Source organism: Pararge aegeria, chromosome 26 (genome assembly GCF_905163445.1).
Source record: "Pararge aegeria chromosome 26, ilParAegt1.1, whole genome shotgun sequence".
Lineage (NCBI taxonomy): Eukaryota > Metazoa > Arthropoda > Insecta > Lepidoptera > Nymphalidae > Pararge > Pararge aegeria.
The window spans coordinates 8,598,641-8,619,082 of NC_053205.1; the positions used below are offsets into that span (position 1 = coordinate 8,598,641).

A 20,442-nucleotide genomic window follows, 5' to 3' on the forward strand; every position below is an offset into this window, starting at 1 on the left:
CAGTATAATGTCCTATGGAATATTTTTGAGGGGAAAAGCTGCAGATATTGAAAGTAACATAGTCTTGTTATACCACGACTGTTTATATCCACTTTTTGTTTATAAAGACCAATATGTTGTCTTACAAATACTATATTATTATAAATATATTGTGGAGCTACAGTAAGTTTACCTATTTCTTTAAACTTCTCACGGAGGGATTCGCGTGATTTAAGTTTATATATTGATCGTACAGCTCTTTTTTGCAATATTAAAATAAAAACACAATTATCTAACAAATAGTTTATTACTAACTTAACATACTTTAGTGCATTTGTTTTATAGTTTTTAACATTTCATTACTAACAAAACTAAATTTCCAAAAAAAAAACAAGTAATCACAGAAAAAGGCCGCGTGTAAACTGGTAGTTTTCAATTTTTGAATGGTTCAGACGATAGTATTAAATACTAAAGTGATGAGTAAGAAACATGAGATGTAGGTAAAATTGTGATTATAGTTAATTTTTGCCCTTTCTCATAATACTCTCATGCTTTTCAAGAATAAAAAGATAATTGTATTTAAAAAAAAAGATAAATGAATGAATGAATACACTTTTATTGTACACCAAACAAGCAAGAGAGTACAATTTGGTGGCCTTATCGCTACATAGCGATTGTGTTGTGGCGTAAGATTGTATGTATAATGTAAGTATCTTTTTTTATTAAACACAGTTTTGTTTTATTTTTATTTCTGAACCAACAAAAATTTATTTTTTTCTGCGGAAGTAATAATTACAAACTTAATTTTTTAAATATTTTTTCTAAAAAATTATGAACACATTACTTTATATTTTATACCCATATATCACATCTACCATATTAAACACGACCTACTTTTACGTAATGTATTTATGAGATAAATAAAAGAAATACTTTTTTGTGTCAAAGTATAATAAAATACTTATTGAAAAAAAAAAAAAAATAGGTCATATTGTAAAAAAATGCTTAAACAACATCCCAATAAGGTCGTGAGACTTAAAACTATCTCATTTCACACTTAAAACAAAATAAACTTAAATAAAGGATCACCAATCCCCTTTACACCTTATATTCTAGAATTAAGTACTTGATCGTAAAAAAAAAATGCCTTAAATTATAAATATATTTTATCTGCCAAGAATACAATTCAGTGATAAGGTAGTTTTAAGCCAGTATAATTTTGAGTGTTAAAACTGAGAATGAAAAAAAATTACTCAGCGCAAAGCGAATAATCCAATGCCATCATTTAATAATGATTGGATAATATTGTTATCAAGTATCATATAATTTGAATGTTATATGCTTAATTTAACCGGTTTTTTTACACAATAACGTCTGCAATCTTAACTTTTGGTATGCGATAATGCAGTCTAAGATGGTAGCGGACAAACCTGTCTTTGCACGACGTTGTTAAGGGACGGTTAATCGCTGGGCTCCAAGTCTATTTTGGTGAGTTGGTAATTTGTTTAATCTTAAAATAAATTGTTAATGTTGAATCCTTCTACCCCATTCTAAACAAGACCCCTTACTTTTTAAAGTTCAAAGTTTGTATTAAACGTAAGCGTATAGAAAAGTCCTATTATAGTATTAAGGACTACGTCAACGATAAAAATGCTTGGGTGTAAATTATTGCTTTAACCAGGTTGCTTCTTTAATAGTTGTAAATGACAATGTGAGATGGTGATAACAAAAAAAATAAGAACGGCTAAGTTTGTTGTGGGCTTCTTCTTAGACCGTTTGGAACCCTCGTAGCTTTAGTTTTAAGTTTACGAATTTAGTTATCGCCATCAACTCACTCCTATGTCATATTTGACATGTAATGTACGCATCAAAAGTGCCATCTATGTGCCAATTCGAATAAAGCAATATTTGACTTTGACTTTAAGACCACAGCACAATGCGCCAAGAAGGTCGCAAAAATCTTACAATTTATTTCCTGATAAAATGTTGTTAATAAAAATAAAGAAACCATAGCTAAATAAAACTTAACATTAGATCGCCTTCAAAGGTATTTTACGAAAAATAAACTACAAAATGCCGTGCGAAGTTATGAGTTCCTTTTAAAGTATAAAAAAAAATACTACATAAAAATCCATAACCTTTATTACTATGGGTGTTCATACAATTACTTTGTAAAAGTCTGTAAATAAAATATTATTTAGTTATTGATCAAATATGCCTTCATATTTGACTTAATATAACGCGACTTTATAAGCCGCGGAATAAAAGAATGGGACCTCGTTCTATCCCATTTGTTCAATACAATATTGAATACTGTGCAAATGAGACAGCATGACATCGATGACATTTATAAACCCTTTCTTTAATGGCGCGGCTGATACAGTTTTACACTTGAAAACAAACGCGATAGTTAGTCTTAAAACAAAACGCGACAATCGCAAAAGTAAGAAAAACGCAGAATAAAAGACTTAAGTATAGTCATATATTTCTGTGTTACGATATTGTTAATAGTATGTTATACTTATCATAGATATATATAGTTAAAACAAAATCGAAAATGCATTCCTTTCTATGTAATCGTTAAACGGAATGAATTTTTATTACTTATGTTAGGTTTTGTTTTGCGTAATATTAAAAGCAATGCAGCTTTGTTAGAGCTAGATTTGGGCTAGATTTTGCTTTATGTTATTTAAACAATAAACTTACATCATAAAATTTTTAATTTAAGTCTCATAATATGTTAAATCATTTATTTCTCTCCGTATTCATTCTCTTCTATTCTCTTCTCGAGCGGGTGAAGATCATTATCTACACCCATGTACACCCAACAATAGAATATCATCATAGTAAATAAAAGCTATATTTGACAGTTTGACAGTTCAAAAATAGGAGTGCTCCGATCGTCAACAAACTTTACGGGATTACTCGCCAGGTCAACCCGGAGATTCCCTGAAAGTTTCATTGAAATCGGTCTAGCCGTTTCGGAGCCTACACGGAGCATACCCACACACTTTCTCTTTTATATATATAGATAGATGAAAAGTGGGTAGTTGAGAAACAAAAGGGAGAAAGTGGGTCCGAGTCAGCGCGGGCATCAAGAACGGGTGTGTCGTGTTGACGGAAAAGAAAATATATTAAAAGATTAAATGGTGGATGCAAACAACGCAGTTTTATTGATCCAAAGGTTCTCCTTACACTTACATATATGAATATTAGCTTTATATTGTAAATATCGTAAAAGTTTCATATAAAATATAGCTATAAGTTTTGCAAATGCGCTAAGCTATATAGATATGCTTTTACCTAATATTAAGTAAGGAAGGATACAAAGTTGCCTTGTTATTCATTAAGCTACAATCAAAATCTTACACTACCCCATAACACAATCTTAACTGTAACGCATTAAAAAAAGTTTTGTTTATCGTAAAAGAACGGAATTATATGAACACGAGAAAGAAACAGCGATAGTTATTTTAAAATGGTCGATTTAGAAACCACCTTACATAGTTTTATTTACTTCCCAACGATTCCGTTGTAATTTTCGGTCTGTAACTACAAAATTAACACAAAAAATTGAATAACTCTAGCGAAATTCTTGTAACAGGTATTCAATCAATAATATCGATATCTACAGGTGGAAATATCTTTAAAAAATATCGATGATTTTTATACAACCAGATTAGTACTTACGGTAACGGAGTGTTTGTATTCTCTTTGAGTGCGGTGTGAACACTGACCTGTATTATTGTTATTTGTAACTTCCAGTATAAAATTGCTTACTTTGTACAGTAATTATTGGTATAATACACAATCAAGAGTCGCAAATTCCGTAATACAGAATTTTATTTTACTAACGTTCTGCCGGAAGCACTAACTGTACAATTGTGGACAAATTTGTGCTTTAACAGAGATAACATAAATTCCATTTTACTCTGGCGTAACAGAGTATAAAAAGTCGCAACCGACTTACGATCAGAAGCGATACTGACGGCATTAGTGGAGCACCAAAGTTAAATAAATTTATTTTAATTTTAAACCACAAAAAAATCACTGAGAAAGATATGTCTAAACGAGTTTTATACATTTCAACAAACGCGTTAATATGAGTAAACGACATCAATAAATTTAACACTAAACAAAAGCCAAAAAGAGATAAAATTTAAACAAAAAAAGTGAACAAACATTGCCACTATTGTGTACGAGAGAGTAAAGGACATTCCATGTTTTTTTTACCGTACGCAAATGACGCCACAATTTGTTATATAATATAATCTCTTTTGTTGGACATTTTTTTGTATGATTTCGTACCAAAAGTGCGGTATAAAACAAGCCTGACACCAGTTATAATATAAAGGTATATAATATACCTAAACTTATAAATAACCTTAGTGACATATGATCGAATCGTAAACTGACACTTGACACATGAAAAAAATGTTTTTTCATCTGTCAATTGTCAGTTTACGACTAAACGTTACGATCCGTCGAGGCGGTGTCGCGTAGTGTCGTAACTAAGATGACGCCTCACGTCTTTAGTCATCACATACGAGTTCGTGAAACGTTTTTTTAAATCACTGGGGATCCGATTAAGGCATTGGGTACTAGTTTATTTACCTAAAGGTAGTATCCCATGGTATGTGTTCGGGCGTTTTTGTAGTACTCGAAGTATTCGGCGGGCGAATTCGCATGTTTTTTGACTACCCTGTCAAGCTGCATCTGATCACCCCAGTCCGCCTGAAAAACAGTAAGTTTAAAAAAAAAAAATCATAATTCAAAATTCATTTATTTCAAGTAGGCCTAATTAAAAAGCACTAATAAAACGGCAAGTCTGTTTGTAGTGACTCTACCACCGGTTCGGGAGGCAGATTCCACTGAGAAGTGCCGGCAAGAAACTCAGCAGATTGCTCTTTTCCAACATCATTTTAAAGTTTAACAATCTTTAGAATTTTTCTGTTTTGTGAGAGATGGGAGCGTAGTGGCCTGCTTCCGAGCAGCCTTGTCGTTTAAATTAAGTTTAAATATAGTTAGTACAATAAAGTAAGGCCACTATTTGGCGTCCTTGTATCACGTGCTTGGGTTAATTAGGTATATGTTGCCCTTTAATTTTTATAATTTTTATTAGTGTTTTTAACTACACATGGAGAATTTTATTAATTTAAAATGCATATAAAAATTTTCGGAACCGACAGGATCTGAACCTGCGACTCTCTGGCAATCGCGGCCTGAGCGCTTTTTCCAATTAAGCTACGGCTACCGTCGATGCCGAAATTAGTATATGCCTTTCACATCAGTCTTATAGCGACTGTAGCGTCATCTAGGAGGAAACGTTGCAGTTTCAATCTACTTTTTCAAAGGTCCATATTACAATGAGACACGTTTGAAACAAGAGATGACACATTGCTTTTTTATAATTTTTCTATCATTTATTACTTTTCTTTTTTTTTAAAATTATTAACAATGCTTAAGAATAAATTAAAAAACACTATTAAAAATTTATAAAAAAAAAACTTCCACCCTCCGCTTGCGGGGCTTTTGAATGCCTTAGCAACCGGTGGTCAGGGCTCCAGAGTGAGAAACCTCCTCACAATACGCGCCGTTTCAAGGACTACTGTCTGTATCCGACCCTTGATCCAACAACCAAGCGAAAGCTTCTTGAGATGTTGGTCGAAGCTTTTCGCGAGAAGACCATTGACTGAAACGACGATCGGAACAACAACGGTCGACTCAACACTATAATTAATTATATTAACTTTTATAATTGTTATTAGTGTTTTGACCTACACTTGGAGGAATTATCAATTTTATAAATTTAAAGTGCATGTACATCGACATCGACACATCGACGGTAGGAGAGCCGTAGCTTAATTGGATGAAGCGCTCGGGCCGCGATTGCCAGAGAGTCGCAGGTTCAAATCCTGTCGGTTCCGAAAATTTTTATGTGCATTTTATGTTTATGAAAATGTTGCCCTTAAACTTTAGTAATTAACTTCAATTTAACTTCAGTTATTTAAGAACGGTTGTTTGACATTTTTATTGTAATGTTTTCATCTGTTTTTGTAACCATTGTAGTTTGTCCTAATAATAATTACAAAGTAACATTAATATTTACAAAGAATACTTATAAGCCGTCTAACTGTTCATTTGTGGGCATGGTATCCAAAAGCTGGCGCTATGCGCTATGGCGCGGCCCCCTTGAATTGCTAGACTTAGCCGTTGGGCTAAATAAGCGCCAGCTCTTGGGTCACCAGACGTCAAGACCCATTTTATGGGCAGTGGCGTGTACAGGGTATGCATAAACCAGGTACATGGCATAAAATGGAAAAATTCCCCTCCAATACGAGTTATATAAAATAATTTGGGTATGCAGTGCTTTTGTGCATGTATGAAGTGAATGCCACTGTTTATGGGACCCGATGTTAATACAAATATTATATCCCTTGTCAGGGCAGTGGCGTGCATAGGGTCTTCGGCCAGGGTATGCATAAACCAGATATATAGCGTAAAATAAAAATATTCCCCTCCAATACGAGCCATATAAAATAATTTGGGTATGCAGTGCTTTTGTGCACGTATGAAGTGCACGCCACTGTGTCAGGGTATATAATATTTTAGTCATCTTGTCAACCCATTACCGGCCCACTACACAGCACGGACCTCCTCTCACAACCAGAAGGGGTGAAGGCCGTAGTCCACCACGTTGGCCCAGTGCGGATTGGTGGAATCCACACACCCTTGAGAACATTATGTAGATCTCTCAGGCATGCAGGTTTCCCCACGATGATTTCCTTCACCGTTGAAGAAAGTGATATTTTAATTACTTAAAACGCACATAATTTAGAAAAGTAAGAGCTGCGCGCTGGGATTCGAACTTGGCGATCTCCTACAAAATGCGCAAAAAACACTATTAAATATTTGAATAATTTTTATCTTTAATATTTTAGTAATATATAATAACTAGCTGTTGGCCGCGACTTCGTCTGCGACTGATTTTGTTTTTGATGTGGCATTAAATTTATTTGTAGTTCTAAAAAAAATTAAAGTATTCGGTATCGCTAAGCCTTAAATGTGGGGATTGCTGCTGTCCGCTGAGGAGTTCTGTCCTCTATGTCTAAACACAGTGTGGGTAAAATTAAACACATAGTATAACCTCTGTAGTATAAAAATAATTATTTAAATCGGTTATAATATGTCGGAGTTATAGTGTAAAATCGTCAAACACTTCCATCCCCTCTCCCAAACGATAAGAGCTTAATGTCGGGATAAAAAGTATCCTATATCACTTCTAACACTTCCAAGAATATGTGTACAAAGTTTCATGGGGATCGGTTTAGTAGTTTTTGCGTGAAAGCGTAACAAACAAACGTACGTATTGACATTCATAATATTGGTAGGGATAGGGATTAGAAATTATCAGATACTTACAAAATTAGGGAATATCGTCCTCTTTTCGTCAAATTTCCTCTCATTGACGCATCTTAGCAGGTACAGTCGTTCCACCCACGGCCATATCATGTAGTCCAGCATCCCGGGGCGATCCCCGCCGAAGTAGTATGTTCCTAAATCAAAGTCAAATATTTCTTTATAAAAATAGGCTCATAGATTGAACTTTGATGCGTGAATAACATTAAAAAATATGTAAATAAATAAATAAATAAATAAATATATTACGATAATACACACAACGCCATCTAGCCGTAAAGTAAGCGTAGCTTGTGTTATGGTTACTAAGATGACTGTTGAATATTTTTATAAATAATATACATAAATGCTTAGAATACACATATAAACACCCAGACACTGAAAAACATTCATGCTCATCACACGAACATTTTCCAGTTGTGGGAATCGAACCCACGGCCTTGGACTCAGAAAGCAGGATCGCTGCAAACTGCGCCAATCGGCCGTCATATGTGAATATGAAATGTTGTTAACATTCGTAAACTTAGAACTAATGCTATGAGCCCACAACAAACTTAGCTAACTTTTTTTTTGTTATCACCATCTCACATTGTCATTTAAAATTATTAGAAGAGCTGGTTAGAGCAATAATTCACACCGGAGCTTTTTTATCGTTTACGTAGTCCTTTATACTATAATAGGACTTTTCTATAAGCTTACGTTTAATACAAACTTTGAACTTTTTAAGAGACATCTCCGCACATAATTTTTGACACTTGCCAACGGAGAGGTGACCTTTAACCGACACACAAAGGTTGTGATGAGTGTACAACTGCAGCTGTCAATTTATGCGTTTCTTATGACAACAAGGAGTTGGTAACTTGTGAGAAAAAACACTGGATACTGATTACTGGAGTTAGTGAACAGGCGGAACTGAATACTGTTGTAGTTTACCTCTCACAGCCAGTTCCCTTTCGAAAATGTCTAAAGTCTGAATAATTTGCTCGCTGCCGAACGCGAAGTTTGTGTCGAAGCACTCTAGACTTCCTTTTATTAACTGAAAGGAAAGAAAACTGTGTGTTAAAAAGTAGATCATTAATTATGTGAGCTCTAAACGCAGAGCAGTATCACGACACAATCAAAATAGGGGGAAGGTTGGTCGATTAAAGTCAGGAGTAGCGGAAATTAAGCTGAATTTTCATGAGAGATCATGGATTTCCGCAAAGTAACGCCAGCTTCTATCCAATATTTACGTATTTTTATCTCACTACTGACTTCAATTGGTAACGGATAATATTTTGTAAAAAATAACTTCTTTCCAGCTACATTCATGGTCTCTCTTCGTCATTGTACTGCTCTGTAATAGAATGGCTACGATCTTAACAGTTTTTCAGTTCCTGAGCACACATCAACTTGATATATACTCGTATATATATTTACCTAATTGACTCCTTAATTATGAAAATTAAGCTTAATTTCCTATAGCCCGCGAAAAGCAGGAGAATCTGTATGGTGTAATTTATAATTTCTTCAATTCTTATACTCCACATCACGCATGTACCCTCTACGCACGTTACGCTCCGAAACCGGAGCATTCTCTGGAGATGTTGACTTTACAATGAATAATTGTTGTCATTAAGTCAATTCATACGAGTATGTTTCGGTGTGAAGTATAAGGATTGAAGAAATTATAAATTACACACTAAAGATTCTCCTGCTTTTCGCGGAGTAAAGCAAATTAAGCTTAATTTTCATTATATATCATGGATTTCCGCAAAGCAACGCCTGCTTCTATCGAATACTGATTGACTCCGTCTATCAACAGACGGTATTGTGCCTTGTCGTACGGTTACCAGGAATGCAGGGGACACGCGGAGTAATTCTCATTAGATATTCGCATATAACCAAGATACAGTTACAGTTAGTTAGTTTAAATAGCTTACTACTGGTCGCTGTACGCCTAGCTGTTCTGTGGTGTAATGGTAACTGAGAAACCAGCTAATCAGTTTATGAGAATACTAGCCGAGGTATACCTATATAAAACTGGTGATCAGGCAACATTTGAACCTCTCTATCAGCACGCAGTCTTGGGCTTGACGAATGGGCACCAGGATTGCAAGGACCTGACAAGTACTTGTCGTCCAGATTTGCAAATCACCAAAACTCCAACTACAGCTCGGAGATAAACGATTTTGCAGTTCTTGATCATACTAAGCGAAGAATATCCTGTTGCAATTTAAAGTTCATACTAACTGAAGAATAGACTGTATTAACAGACAACTGATTCGTCTTACCTCGTTGAACCTCTCCATCAACAGGCGCTCCTTCACCTTGATTTAGAGGTACCATGAGTGCAGCGGGCTCGCGGAGTACTTCTCATCCAGGTCGTAATCGTATATCACCAAGCTATGGATACAGCTAGGAGATACATTATTGTGCAGTTCCCGAGCACACTAACCACAGAATATCCTGTAGAAAACTGGTAAACTGACAACGTTTAGGTCTTACCTCGTTGAACCTCTCTATCAGCAGGCGATCCTGCGCCTTGACGTAGGGGTCTCTCGAGTGCAGCGGATTCGCGGCGTACTTCTCATCCAGATAGTCGCAGATGACCACGCTCTCGAACAGATACTTATCGCCGTGCTCTGTAGGTATTTCTAGGACGGGAATTTTCACTGCAAGACCAAGAAAAACGGGAATTATAGTAACTCTTTGCAGTCTCCGAGCTACCGATGAACGTTAGGGCACTAAGGTAGCAAGGCGGACATACGACATTCAGCGAGTCTCTGGGAGCAGCTGGAAGTAAGCGGCCCAGGAAGTAACTCTTTGCAGTCTCCGAGCTACCGATGAACGCTGGGGCACTAAGGTAGCAAGGTGGACAGACGACATTCAGCGAGTCTCTGGGAGCAGCTGGAAGTAAACGGCCCAGAAAGTAACTCTTTGAAGTCTCCGAGCTACCGATGAACGTTGGGGCACTAAGGTAGCAAGGTGGACAGACGACATTCAGCGAGTCTCTGGGAGCAGCTGGAAGTAAGCGGCCCAGGAAGTAACTCTTTGCAGTCTCCGAGCTACCGATGAACGCTGGGGCGCTACGGTAGCAAGGCGGACATACGACATTCAGCGAGTCTCTGGAAGCAGCCGGAAGTAAGCGGCCCAGGAAGTAACTCTTTGCAGTCTCCGAGCTACCGATGAACGCTGGGGCACTAAGGTAGCAAGGTGGACAGACGACATTCAGCGAGTCTCTGGGAGCAGCTGGAAGTAAACGGCCCAGGAAGTAACTCTTTGCAGTGTCCGGCTACCGATGAACGTTGAGGCGCTAAGGTAGCAAGGTGGACGGACGAAATTCAGTGAGTCTCTGGGAGTAGCTGGAAGTAAGTGGCCCAGGAAGAACTCTTTGCATTCTCCGAGCTACCGATGAACGTTGGGGCGCTAAGGTAGCAAGGTGGACAGACGACATTCAGTGAGTCTCTGGGAGTAGCTGGAAGTAAGTGGCCCAGGAAGAACTCTTTGCAGTCTCCGAGCTGCCGATGAACGTTGGGGCGCTAAGGTAGCAAGGTGGATAGAGGGCATCGAGCGAGTCTCTTGGAGCCGCTGGAAATAAGCGGCCCAGGAGTCCCAGGACTATGGATTTTGGAACGCCCTACACAAGACCTATGTCCAGAAGTGGACGTCAATCTGTTGAAGTGATAATGATGATTTGCTGTCCAACAATGTGTTCAAGGTCAATATGAAATTGTACTAGCGATTTTGGAGTAAGATAGCACTATTACTTTGAATTTTCATTAGTGCTTATTGGGACAGAGCTCCTCCGGGGAAGTGATACCGTCATGCTTATTTCCGCCTATAAACGTTATTGCTGCAGTCTGAAGGGCGTGATTGCCGATGTAATTACTGGCTCACGAGACTCCGGTTGATGGATACTAGACGGCATGTTGTAGTTGCTCTGTTAATAGTCGATGGTTCATCAATTACTACAGAAAGTAAACCGCAGTTTCACGTGTATGTGAGTGCGTATGAACGTGTATGAATTATTGTTTTAATATTACCTAGGACCAAAACCTTTTGTTGTTGTCATAGCAATATGTGATCCCATTAAACCTTAAATACAGAATACTGTACTTGTTTAGCGGTTGTACTTGTTTAGCGGCTAGCATAAGAGGCATTGATGGACGGACGTAAACACACAACCTTAGCCACAACTAGGTTTTCTAGGACTTACTAGTTGTGGCTAAGGTTTGTATCGTAGTTTTCTCAAACTTGAACGCATTGTGTGAAATAAGTACAATTACTTTTCAAAATCAATAAGGAATAATAAAAAAACAATATTTTTTGCCCGCGTTAGTGTGTTCACTTGTTTTTTTTTTTTTATATATAAACTTTTCTAGTCGCAAACCGGTTCGAAATTTAAATAAAGTCTTTGATAAGTCACCTCCTCGGTTGCTCTATTTAGGAGCAAAAGATCGTTCCATTTTTAAATTACACGACAGAGAGTTTACTATATTCATTTCACCGCTGAATCACGGCTGCTGATCACATCCATTTCGCCAGAACAGCAATTTCGATTAATCTCGAAGAAGATTGTAAAAATAATGCTCAAGCTCAAATTACCAAGCATGTTTTTGAAGAAAAGTTATTTTTACTTACGCCTTGGGTTCTTGGCTTTGAACCACGTGGGTAGGTTTAACGGATCCAGGCGGTACACCTCGTATTTGGCCTTCTTCGCTTCCAGGATCAGCAGGACTCTGTGCCCGTAGGGGTTCATATCCACATGATACAGGCGGAGTTTGTCTGTCAGAGCTGGCGGAGGGGTAGGCCCTGGAACCAATAAATTTTCATTAAGTTAATGATTTTGAACTGGTGGAGGTGTCTTTTACAAAGTTCAAATTTTTTCAAACATTGAATATTCCTATTACGGTGCAGGATAAAATCGGTCAGGTAAACTGTTGTTTATCTTTTTTTTACTGTATTTCTGAACGAGAGAGTTGTATTATGTTAGCCTAGTTTCCTGCTCACGTAAGTTTTAAAAGAATGGGCAATGATGACCAAAAATTCACCAACGCGTAACGTAATGCGACCTCAATTAAAACAATTCTTGAGATTTCGTTTACCTTTAAGAAACGAGTGTTAGATCGGTATTTGTCTGAATCGGCCTGGCATTGATAGGAATAATGAATTATTCCAGAGATATGAATAAAAAGTGCGGTCTGTTCCCCTGCGCCCGATGATTTTACAACAAATTTTACCGAATGAAATCTTTGAGATGTCTCTCAATAAGTTCAAAGTACCTAGCTAAGCCTCGTAGCTTTAGGTTTAAGTTTGCAAACATAGTTATCACCATCACAATTAAGTAAACATATATGTTTGAACGCTTCATAAGTGCCTGTGATAGGACTACATGTTTTCTTTTTTTTTTTTTTTGATGACTGGTAGATGACAACGTTCAGAAAAGGCACGATGATTAATTTTATAAAACTGCCCTATCCGAAGTGTGTACAAAATTTCTCTTATTTTTGAAGAAATTAAAGGGTTTGTTGGTTGGTAAGGGTTTGGATAAATTGCAAATTATATTAAAAGAATTTTTTTCCCGCGAAAACGCTCGTCAAGTGTCATGGCCGCACTCGTGACGTCTTAGGCAAATTAGAGCATTGTTAAGTCTTTGTTCCATAGCTTAAGATTATTGATTTTGGTATTGATAACTAAAAAAGTTAGCAACTTATAAGTGATACTTGATATACGCTGAGATTTTCGAAGTTTAAGTGGTACAAAATTATGTTTATATAGAAGTGACGTCATAATTTTGAATTCAGCGTTTCACATGTCATGGCGGATTGCTAGGTTTCGCAGTTTTAAATATCGAAAATAAAAACAATCTCACTTCGAATATAAATAAAAAAAAAAATTTATTATACATCCCTACTAATATTATAAATGTCAATGTAAGTTTGTTTGTTACGGTTTCACGTAAAAACTATTTAACCGATCCTCATGAAACTTTTTACACCTATTCTTGGAAGTGTTAGAAGTAATATAGGATACTTTTTATCCCGGATTTAAAGCTCGGTTCCTTTGGGAGAGTGGATGAGTGTTTGACGATTTTACACCATAACTCCGACAAATTATAACCGATTTAAATAATTAATTTGCTACTATAGAGGTTAAAATATGTGTTTAATTTTGCACAAACTGTGATTGGAGATAAAGTACAGAACTCCTCAGCGGACAGCAGCAAAACCCTCATTTAAGGCTTAGAGATTATTATGTCCAACTAAATTTAATGCCACATCAAAAAACAAAATCAAACGCAGACGAAGTCGCGGGCAGCAGCTAGTGAATTATATATCATTACTCTTACTTTTTCGGAAGGACACTTGCCGATAACCACCTGAGGGGTTGCTACGTCGTCACCGGGGGAGTGGGGCGAGCGCGAGAACTCGCCATGAGAAGAGCCATTGCTCGACGACATCGAGGGGGGAGAGTGGGAGACGTCGACCCGAGGGTGCCTCCTGCGAGGACTCGGACCTCGGCTCGGTTCGACGTTAATCTGAGTGTTGGTGGACTTTTGGACTAATCATTGTTTAGTCCGAACGCCACCGTGACCGTGGTAAAGGTACATGTCCGGATGACGTCAGGAATCGGGGACCTCGTCTTAAATTATATATCATTAGATAAATACAAATTTTTAGCGATTCTTTGGTACTTTCACCATGACTATCGTAGGAGAGCGCATGAACGTCAACCTAGTTCCCCGCCTAATAAATGAATTACCCACTGATGTACGAGACGATATTAATCCTCGAAATATAAAGAGAAAACTGAAATCTTACTTTTTAAGTCACATAAAATAAAAGCTTATAAATAATACTGTTAAGTCTAAAATCAGTGTCGGTACACGGAGTGTCGGACGCCCCTCGACTAGATGGAGCGACGACCTCCGAAAAGCGGCAACATCGACTGGATGAGGAAAGCCGAAAATAGGAAAAGTTGGCTGATGATGATGAATTCTAAAATTACTATATAATAGATATAAAAATGATCTATGATCTATAAATAAATAAATAAATATACTACGACAATCGCCATCTAGCCCCAAAGTAAGCGTAGCTTGTGTTATGGGTACTAAGGTGACTGAGGAATATTTTTATGAATAACATACATAAATACTTATAATATACATATAAACACCCAGACACTGGAATACACTTATGTTCATCACACAAACATTTTCCAGTTGTGGGAATCGAACCCACGGCCTTGGACTCAGAAAGAAGGGTCGCTGCCCACTGCGCCAGTCGGCCGCCAATCAATCTATGATCATTTTTATACACAACATGTTAAACTAGCAACAATGTTCTGTATTTAACGTACCCAGTGGCGTGCACTTCATAAAATAAAAGCACAAAAGAACTACATACCCCAAAATTTATATATATCTCGTAGAGCGGGAGGATTTTTGCCATTTTATTTAATTTTCCTGCTGTATGCATACCCACTGAGCGTACCAAGACTTTTTAGCAAATATAACTTAACGTTAACGTTATTATATAACTTAATATAATAATTATCTTGTATAAGCAAACATATACACGAGTACAGTTACCTACGCGACGCAAACTCACACACGCACAATATTACACTCAATCATCGAAACAACAATTGAGGGAGAGCACTGTATCCTGTAATACAGGTTTTTACCTAAATCAGGGACAGTAGATTTTAAATGGCACCATTACATACATTTATTACATACACACCAATATAAGTTGTGAGGCACGCATTTGTTTGTATTAATATTATAATAACTACTTTACATTTTAAAAACTGTATGTACCTACATTCTTGTGAATAAAAAAAATTGGTTGCCTGTAAAGTCGGTATACGGGCGAAAGTTTTACGTGACAACGACTTTGAGTGGTAAAATAATTTTAATGTGAATATTCATTCGTATAGTAGGAAGAAGGATGAAATAATAGTAACAATTTAAAACATTTATTTATACAAAGAATTATATTTAAAACATTAATTTATACAAAGAATCTCGCACTGAATTTCATATTAACTAAATTTTATTTTTACCTTTACACATACATACGTATTTATATACATACAATAACTTGCAATACATTTGCGTACAATGAAACAGCGTTTACTACAAAGGGACGCGTGCCTTTCACTTTTTATGTCTGTCTCTCTCGCTCTTAGGCGGGCGCGTGCCTCTCACTCGCTCTCATTGTGAGCGCATAACGTGAGCGGAGCGTAACGCAGTTTCTTGAAGTGTCACCCGGCAAACCAATTTATAAGACGTTGTCACGTCAAAATTATTATTATTATTATTATTATTATTATTAAAATATTACAAACCTGGGTGGTTTTCTGCTGTAAGTATTTTTTATGTAAATAAATAAATAAATAATAATAATAATCAAATCATCCGCCCAACAGGTACGTACACCTATGAGCGCAGCTTGCTCGTGAATCGTGATAAGTGTTTACGTTTGGGAGCGTTACATAAGCGGCGCAATGCGGGTCAAGGAGAATGCGCGGGCGCAGCTAATAGGCCTACATGCACTGCATACGAACTATAAACATAATATATACTAGCTGTTACATACAAATGTATCCCCTATTTCCTTTCTGGATAATGCATCTAGACTAAATATTTCCCGGTGTTGCTTAGATGCCTAGATCACTAGATGAACTGTTAACATAGTAGGTATATAATCTATGTTAGTATACAGCAGCTGCTCCATACAAACAAATTGACTTATCTCCTCCTTTTGTAACGCCAATATTTTTTTTTCCTTAAACAGGGTTTATTTTTTTTTTTTAAATTTTTAAAAAACAAATCACAGAATTAGATACTATTATGGACGGCCGAATGGCGCAGTGGGCAGCGACCCTGCTTTCTGAGTCCAAGGCCGTGGGTTCGATTCCCACAACTGGAAAATGTTTGTGTGATGAAGATGAATGTTTTCCAGTGTCTGGGTGTTTATGTCTGTATTATAAGTATTTATGTATATTATTCATCAGTTACCTTAGTACCCATAACACAAGCTACGCTTACTTTGGGGACTAGATGGCGATGTGTGTATTGTCGTAGTATATTTATTATATTTATTTATTAAAGAGTAATATTGAAACATCAAAACAACTCCAGTTTAGTTGTCTCTCGAACAGACAGTTAGCCGCTTCATATGTAAAAACCACTATACTACTTAATAATGAGGAATTGGATCTGGTAGATACGGCAGTTTTTCTAGGAGCATTCAAATTCAAATTCAAAATTTATTTATTTCAAGTAGGCCTACTTTTTAACCTCTTTTGAAACGTCAAGTATTTATAATTGTAGTGACTCTACCACCGGTTTGGAAAGCAGATTCTACCGAGAAGTGCCGGGAAGATACTCAGTAGTTGCTCTTTTCAATCATGAAAGTAGATACGGCAGTTTTTCTAGGAGCATTCAAATTCAAATTCAAAATTTATTTATTTCAAGTAGGCCTACTTTTTAACCTCTTTTGAAACGTCAAGTATGTATGCTTGTAGTGACTCTACCACCGGTTTGGAAAGCAGATTCTACCGAGAAGTGCCGGCAAGATACTCACTAGTTGCCCTTTTCAATCATCAAAGTCAAAGTCAAAGTCAAAAATATCTTTATTCAAGTAGGCCCATAGGTGGCACTTTTGATGCGTACATAAGAATTACACGGTAGTAAGATGATGGCGATAACCACATTCGTAAACTTAAAACTAAAGCTACGAGGGTTCCAAACGTGTCCTGGTCTAAGAAGAAGCCCACAACAAACTTCAACGTTTACAAACATTTTTCTATCTTGCGGAAGATGAGAGCGAGGCTGGCTGCTTCCAAAATTCATCAAATGTATATAACCTGGCTGTGTTAGATTTACACATTTTTTAAATGTATCTATGTATTGGTAGGTCAAGAATTACCTTAGGGCGTTAGATGCTAAACTTCAATGGGGCCCTCATGTAAATAATTTATCGAATAGGCTTAGTTCTGCCGCCTGAAGAAGATACGCCACATGACGGACATAGAAACTGCTAGGCTAGTCTATTATAGTTACTTTCACAGCATTATGTCAGATGGAATTTTACTATGGGGTAATGCTGCTGATATTGTCACTTTTTTGTATTGCAGAAGAGGGCTGTTCGTGCGATATATAAAATGGGTCCGAGAGAGTAATTGAGAGATAAATTTAAAGATAATGACAGTTTTTAGCCAATACATATTTGAAAATTTAATGTATGTTCACAAAAATATATCTAAATTTAAGAGAAAATGTGACTGCAATAATTTTAACATTAGAAGCAACAAAAAACTTGCAGTGCAATATACTAGACTACATAAAATAAGTACTTCATTTAAGGGAGATTGTATACAATTTTACAATAAACTACCAGTTGATATTTTGGAGATGTCTTTTAAAAAGTTCAAAGTTTGTATTAAACGTAAATTTATAGTAAAGTCCTATTATAGTATTAAGGACTACGTCAAAGATAAAAATGCTTGGGTGTAAATTATTGCTCTAACCAAGCTTGTTCTTTAATAGTTTGAAATGACAATGTGACGTAAATCAACCGGCTAAGTTTGTTGTGAGCTTCTTCTTAGAATTTCTTCGCGTTCAGAACCTTCGTAGCTTTAGTTTTAAGTTGAGTTGTTATCGCCATCAAATCACTTCTTTGTCATATTTTACATGTTATGTAGGCATCAAAAGTGCCATCTATGTGCCTATTTGAATAAGAAATATTTGACTTTGACAGTAATTATATTACATCTAATGTTCTAAACGTTTACCATAAAATGGGAAAAAGTTCGTGTGCTAGCCACATTCAGCGGGTGTGAAGAAGGAAGTGCGCGGGGCATTTTCACAGTTTTTGTACACAATTCACCGCATACAATAAATACTGAATGAGGATTCTGTACGTTCTTAATTCTGTGACTAAAATGGCCAAAACTCAACTTTTTTACCGTCATTTTCAGAGGTTTCAAAGGCAAATAAGAAAACATTATGACATGAAGAAAAGTAAGAGCAGCCTAGACGCAAACATTTTTTTAAATTTCCATGGCAAAAATTTAAAAAAAATGCTTCAGTTTTGTAGTAGGTATGTGAAAACAGGGGAATGCGAAAAGTAGTACTTTTCAAATTTTCTGTCTTCTATATGAGTAGGTATACTGTGGTGAATGTACGATAAGAATTAGAAATAATATTATCATTGGTACACCTGCTTACGTACCTAGCTATCTGTTTTACAAGAGGAAACAATTAAAGGAGATAAGTTTAGCAAAAATAAGGAGAAGTCTAATCAAATGCAACAGCTAACTTCAGAAAATTATAATTCCATTCAATTTTAAACGAAAACGAAACGAGTTCTGAGTTGTAAGAGTTCGAAGACCTCCGTTGTGGGGGCGGGAGATCCTGGGTACAAAGTCAATAGTCAAAGTATAAAATATCGTTTGAGACCCGGAAGGAGCGATTTTGGCGCGTATTTATAATTTATGAAATTTCTCTAGTCTGGTTTCATTTCAGCTGAGATTGCAGTCAAGGGCTAATTATAGTGGAATACGAAAAAATAAAGATAATGACAATTCAAAAAAAAATAAAATTTTAAATAGTTAAAATATTACTAGGTATCAAAAAATTACTAGGTACAAAGAGGTATCAGATTATAAGTCACAAAATATACTTTTTTTTTCGTTTTCTACTTTCTCCGAGAGCATTTTATCGTAATCGATTGGCAAATGCAGTAACGAAACGTTGCGTGACGTCATCGAGAACAGCTGTTTTGTATTTGTATTTGTTCAAAGGAAATCTATCGATAAAACAGTAATATTGTTGCTTCATTATTATAACGATCGTCGCTCAATCGCAAACTTAATAGAATAGCATGAAATTAAGTATCAATAATTTAAACGTATTTTTAAATATTGGCATGTTAGGTTGGGAATGTATAGAAGTTTTTCCGGTTTTATAATTTAAAAAAAAGTAAGTGATAGAATTTCGAAATTGGTGTTCCAATTACGACCGTATTTTTAATAGTGATGTGAAATAGATTATACATACCGGCAACTTTGTAGTCGTAATAGGACATAATTACACTTTTATTTTAACTCCCAACTGCACGAATTCACAGAGAAAACTACACTATTTTCGCGTAGCGTACTTTCGCGTGCGGTATCCAATCCAATGTGGAAATAGGTACGTCACATTTAAAATAAGCTGCGATATGACATCATCTCGAGTCTCGACCCGATTATCAATAACCCTGACATGTTGCGTATACAAAAACATGGAATACAAGAATAGACTGCTGGAGAGATTTTCAATTTGGCCGGATTGCATCATAAGGTCGTGGATCGCGGGACTATGTAAACTTTAGTTGTATTATTTATTGATTTACCTACATTAGGTGAATTTTATTAATTTCGTAACTGAAGTTTAATGCATGAGTCATCGTTTAGTTAAGTAGGTATTATACCTATCGTTGACTGTGGAATTATACATTTTAACAGAATATTAGTAGAGTTAGTTATATATTCATGGATGACGGAATAGATTTTTTTTTATTTTCACGAAGTTGAATGAACTATAGGTAATTCTTTTAATCTTTTTTTTTGTTTCATAACGACCGGACATCTAAAAAAAGACATTTGATTTTTTTTGTATGGGTATATTTACTATTATAAGTATAGATTTTCTTTGGTTTAATGGTTGGAAAGTTCAACTACGGGTCACGTGGTCTGAGGGTCCCCGGCGCCACAGAACAATCTGGTGTTAGGTTTGTGTATTAAGAAAATATAGGTAGCCTGGATATTCGGGTATTACAGGGTGCAAAAATTTTCAGTAGTCATGCCTGTGTCTGAGAGAGTGCGTTAAGCCCTAATACCTAAGTGGAAAATGCCGGGCTAGATCCAATCTCTGAAATCAGATCTAGCAAAAAAATATAGGACCTTGACCTCATCTGTATTCGGATTTCATGATCTGGATTCCATCTGAATAAAATTTGATTGAAATAAGTTAGACAGCGCATTGAGAATAGCTGGACCGACACA

General features: G+C 36.3%; 1 protein-coding gene across 2 annotated transcripts; it reads right to left on the minus strand.

Moving 5' to 3' along the window:
* Positions 1-1,500: 1,500 nt before the first annotated feature.
* Positions 1,501-19,652, minus strand: LOC120635280 (pyrimidodiazepine synthase-like). 2 transcript variants are annotated; one of them, XM_039906245.1, is made up of 7 exons: positions 19,454-19,652; positions 12,022-12,192; positions 9,886-10,052; positions 8,332-8,434; positions 7,402-7,535; positions 4,594-4,713; positions 1,501-1,529 (listed from the first exon to the last, which is right to left on the minus strand). In XM_039906245.1, the coding sequence occupies exons 1-6, from the start codon at positions 19,479-19,481 to the stop codon at positions 4,594-4,596; spliced, it is 723 nt and encodes a 240-aa protein (XP_039762179.1). In that variant the 5' UTR covers positions 19,482-19,652; the 3' UTR covers positions 1,501-1,529. The 2 variants fall into 2 exon arrangements, with proteins under 2 accessions (XP_039762179.1, XP_039762180.1); XM_039906246.1 differs by lacking the exon at positions 1,501-1,529 and adding an exon at positions 2,966-3,716.
* Between the last annotated feature and the right edge of the window lie 790 nt (positions 19,653-20,442).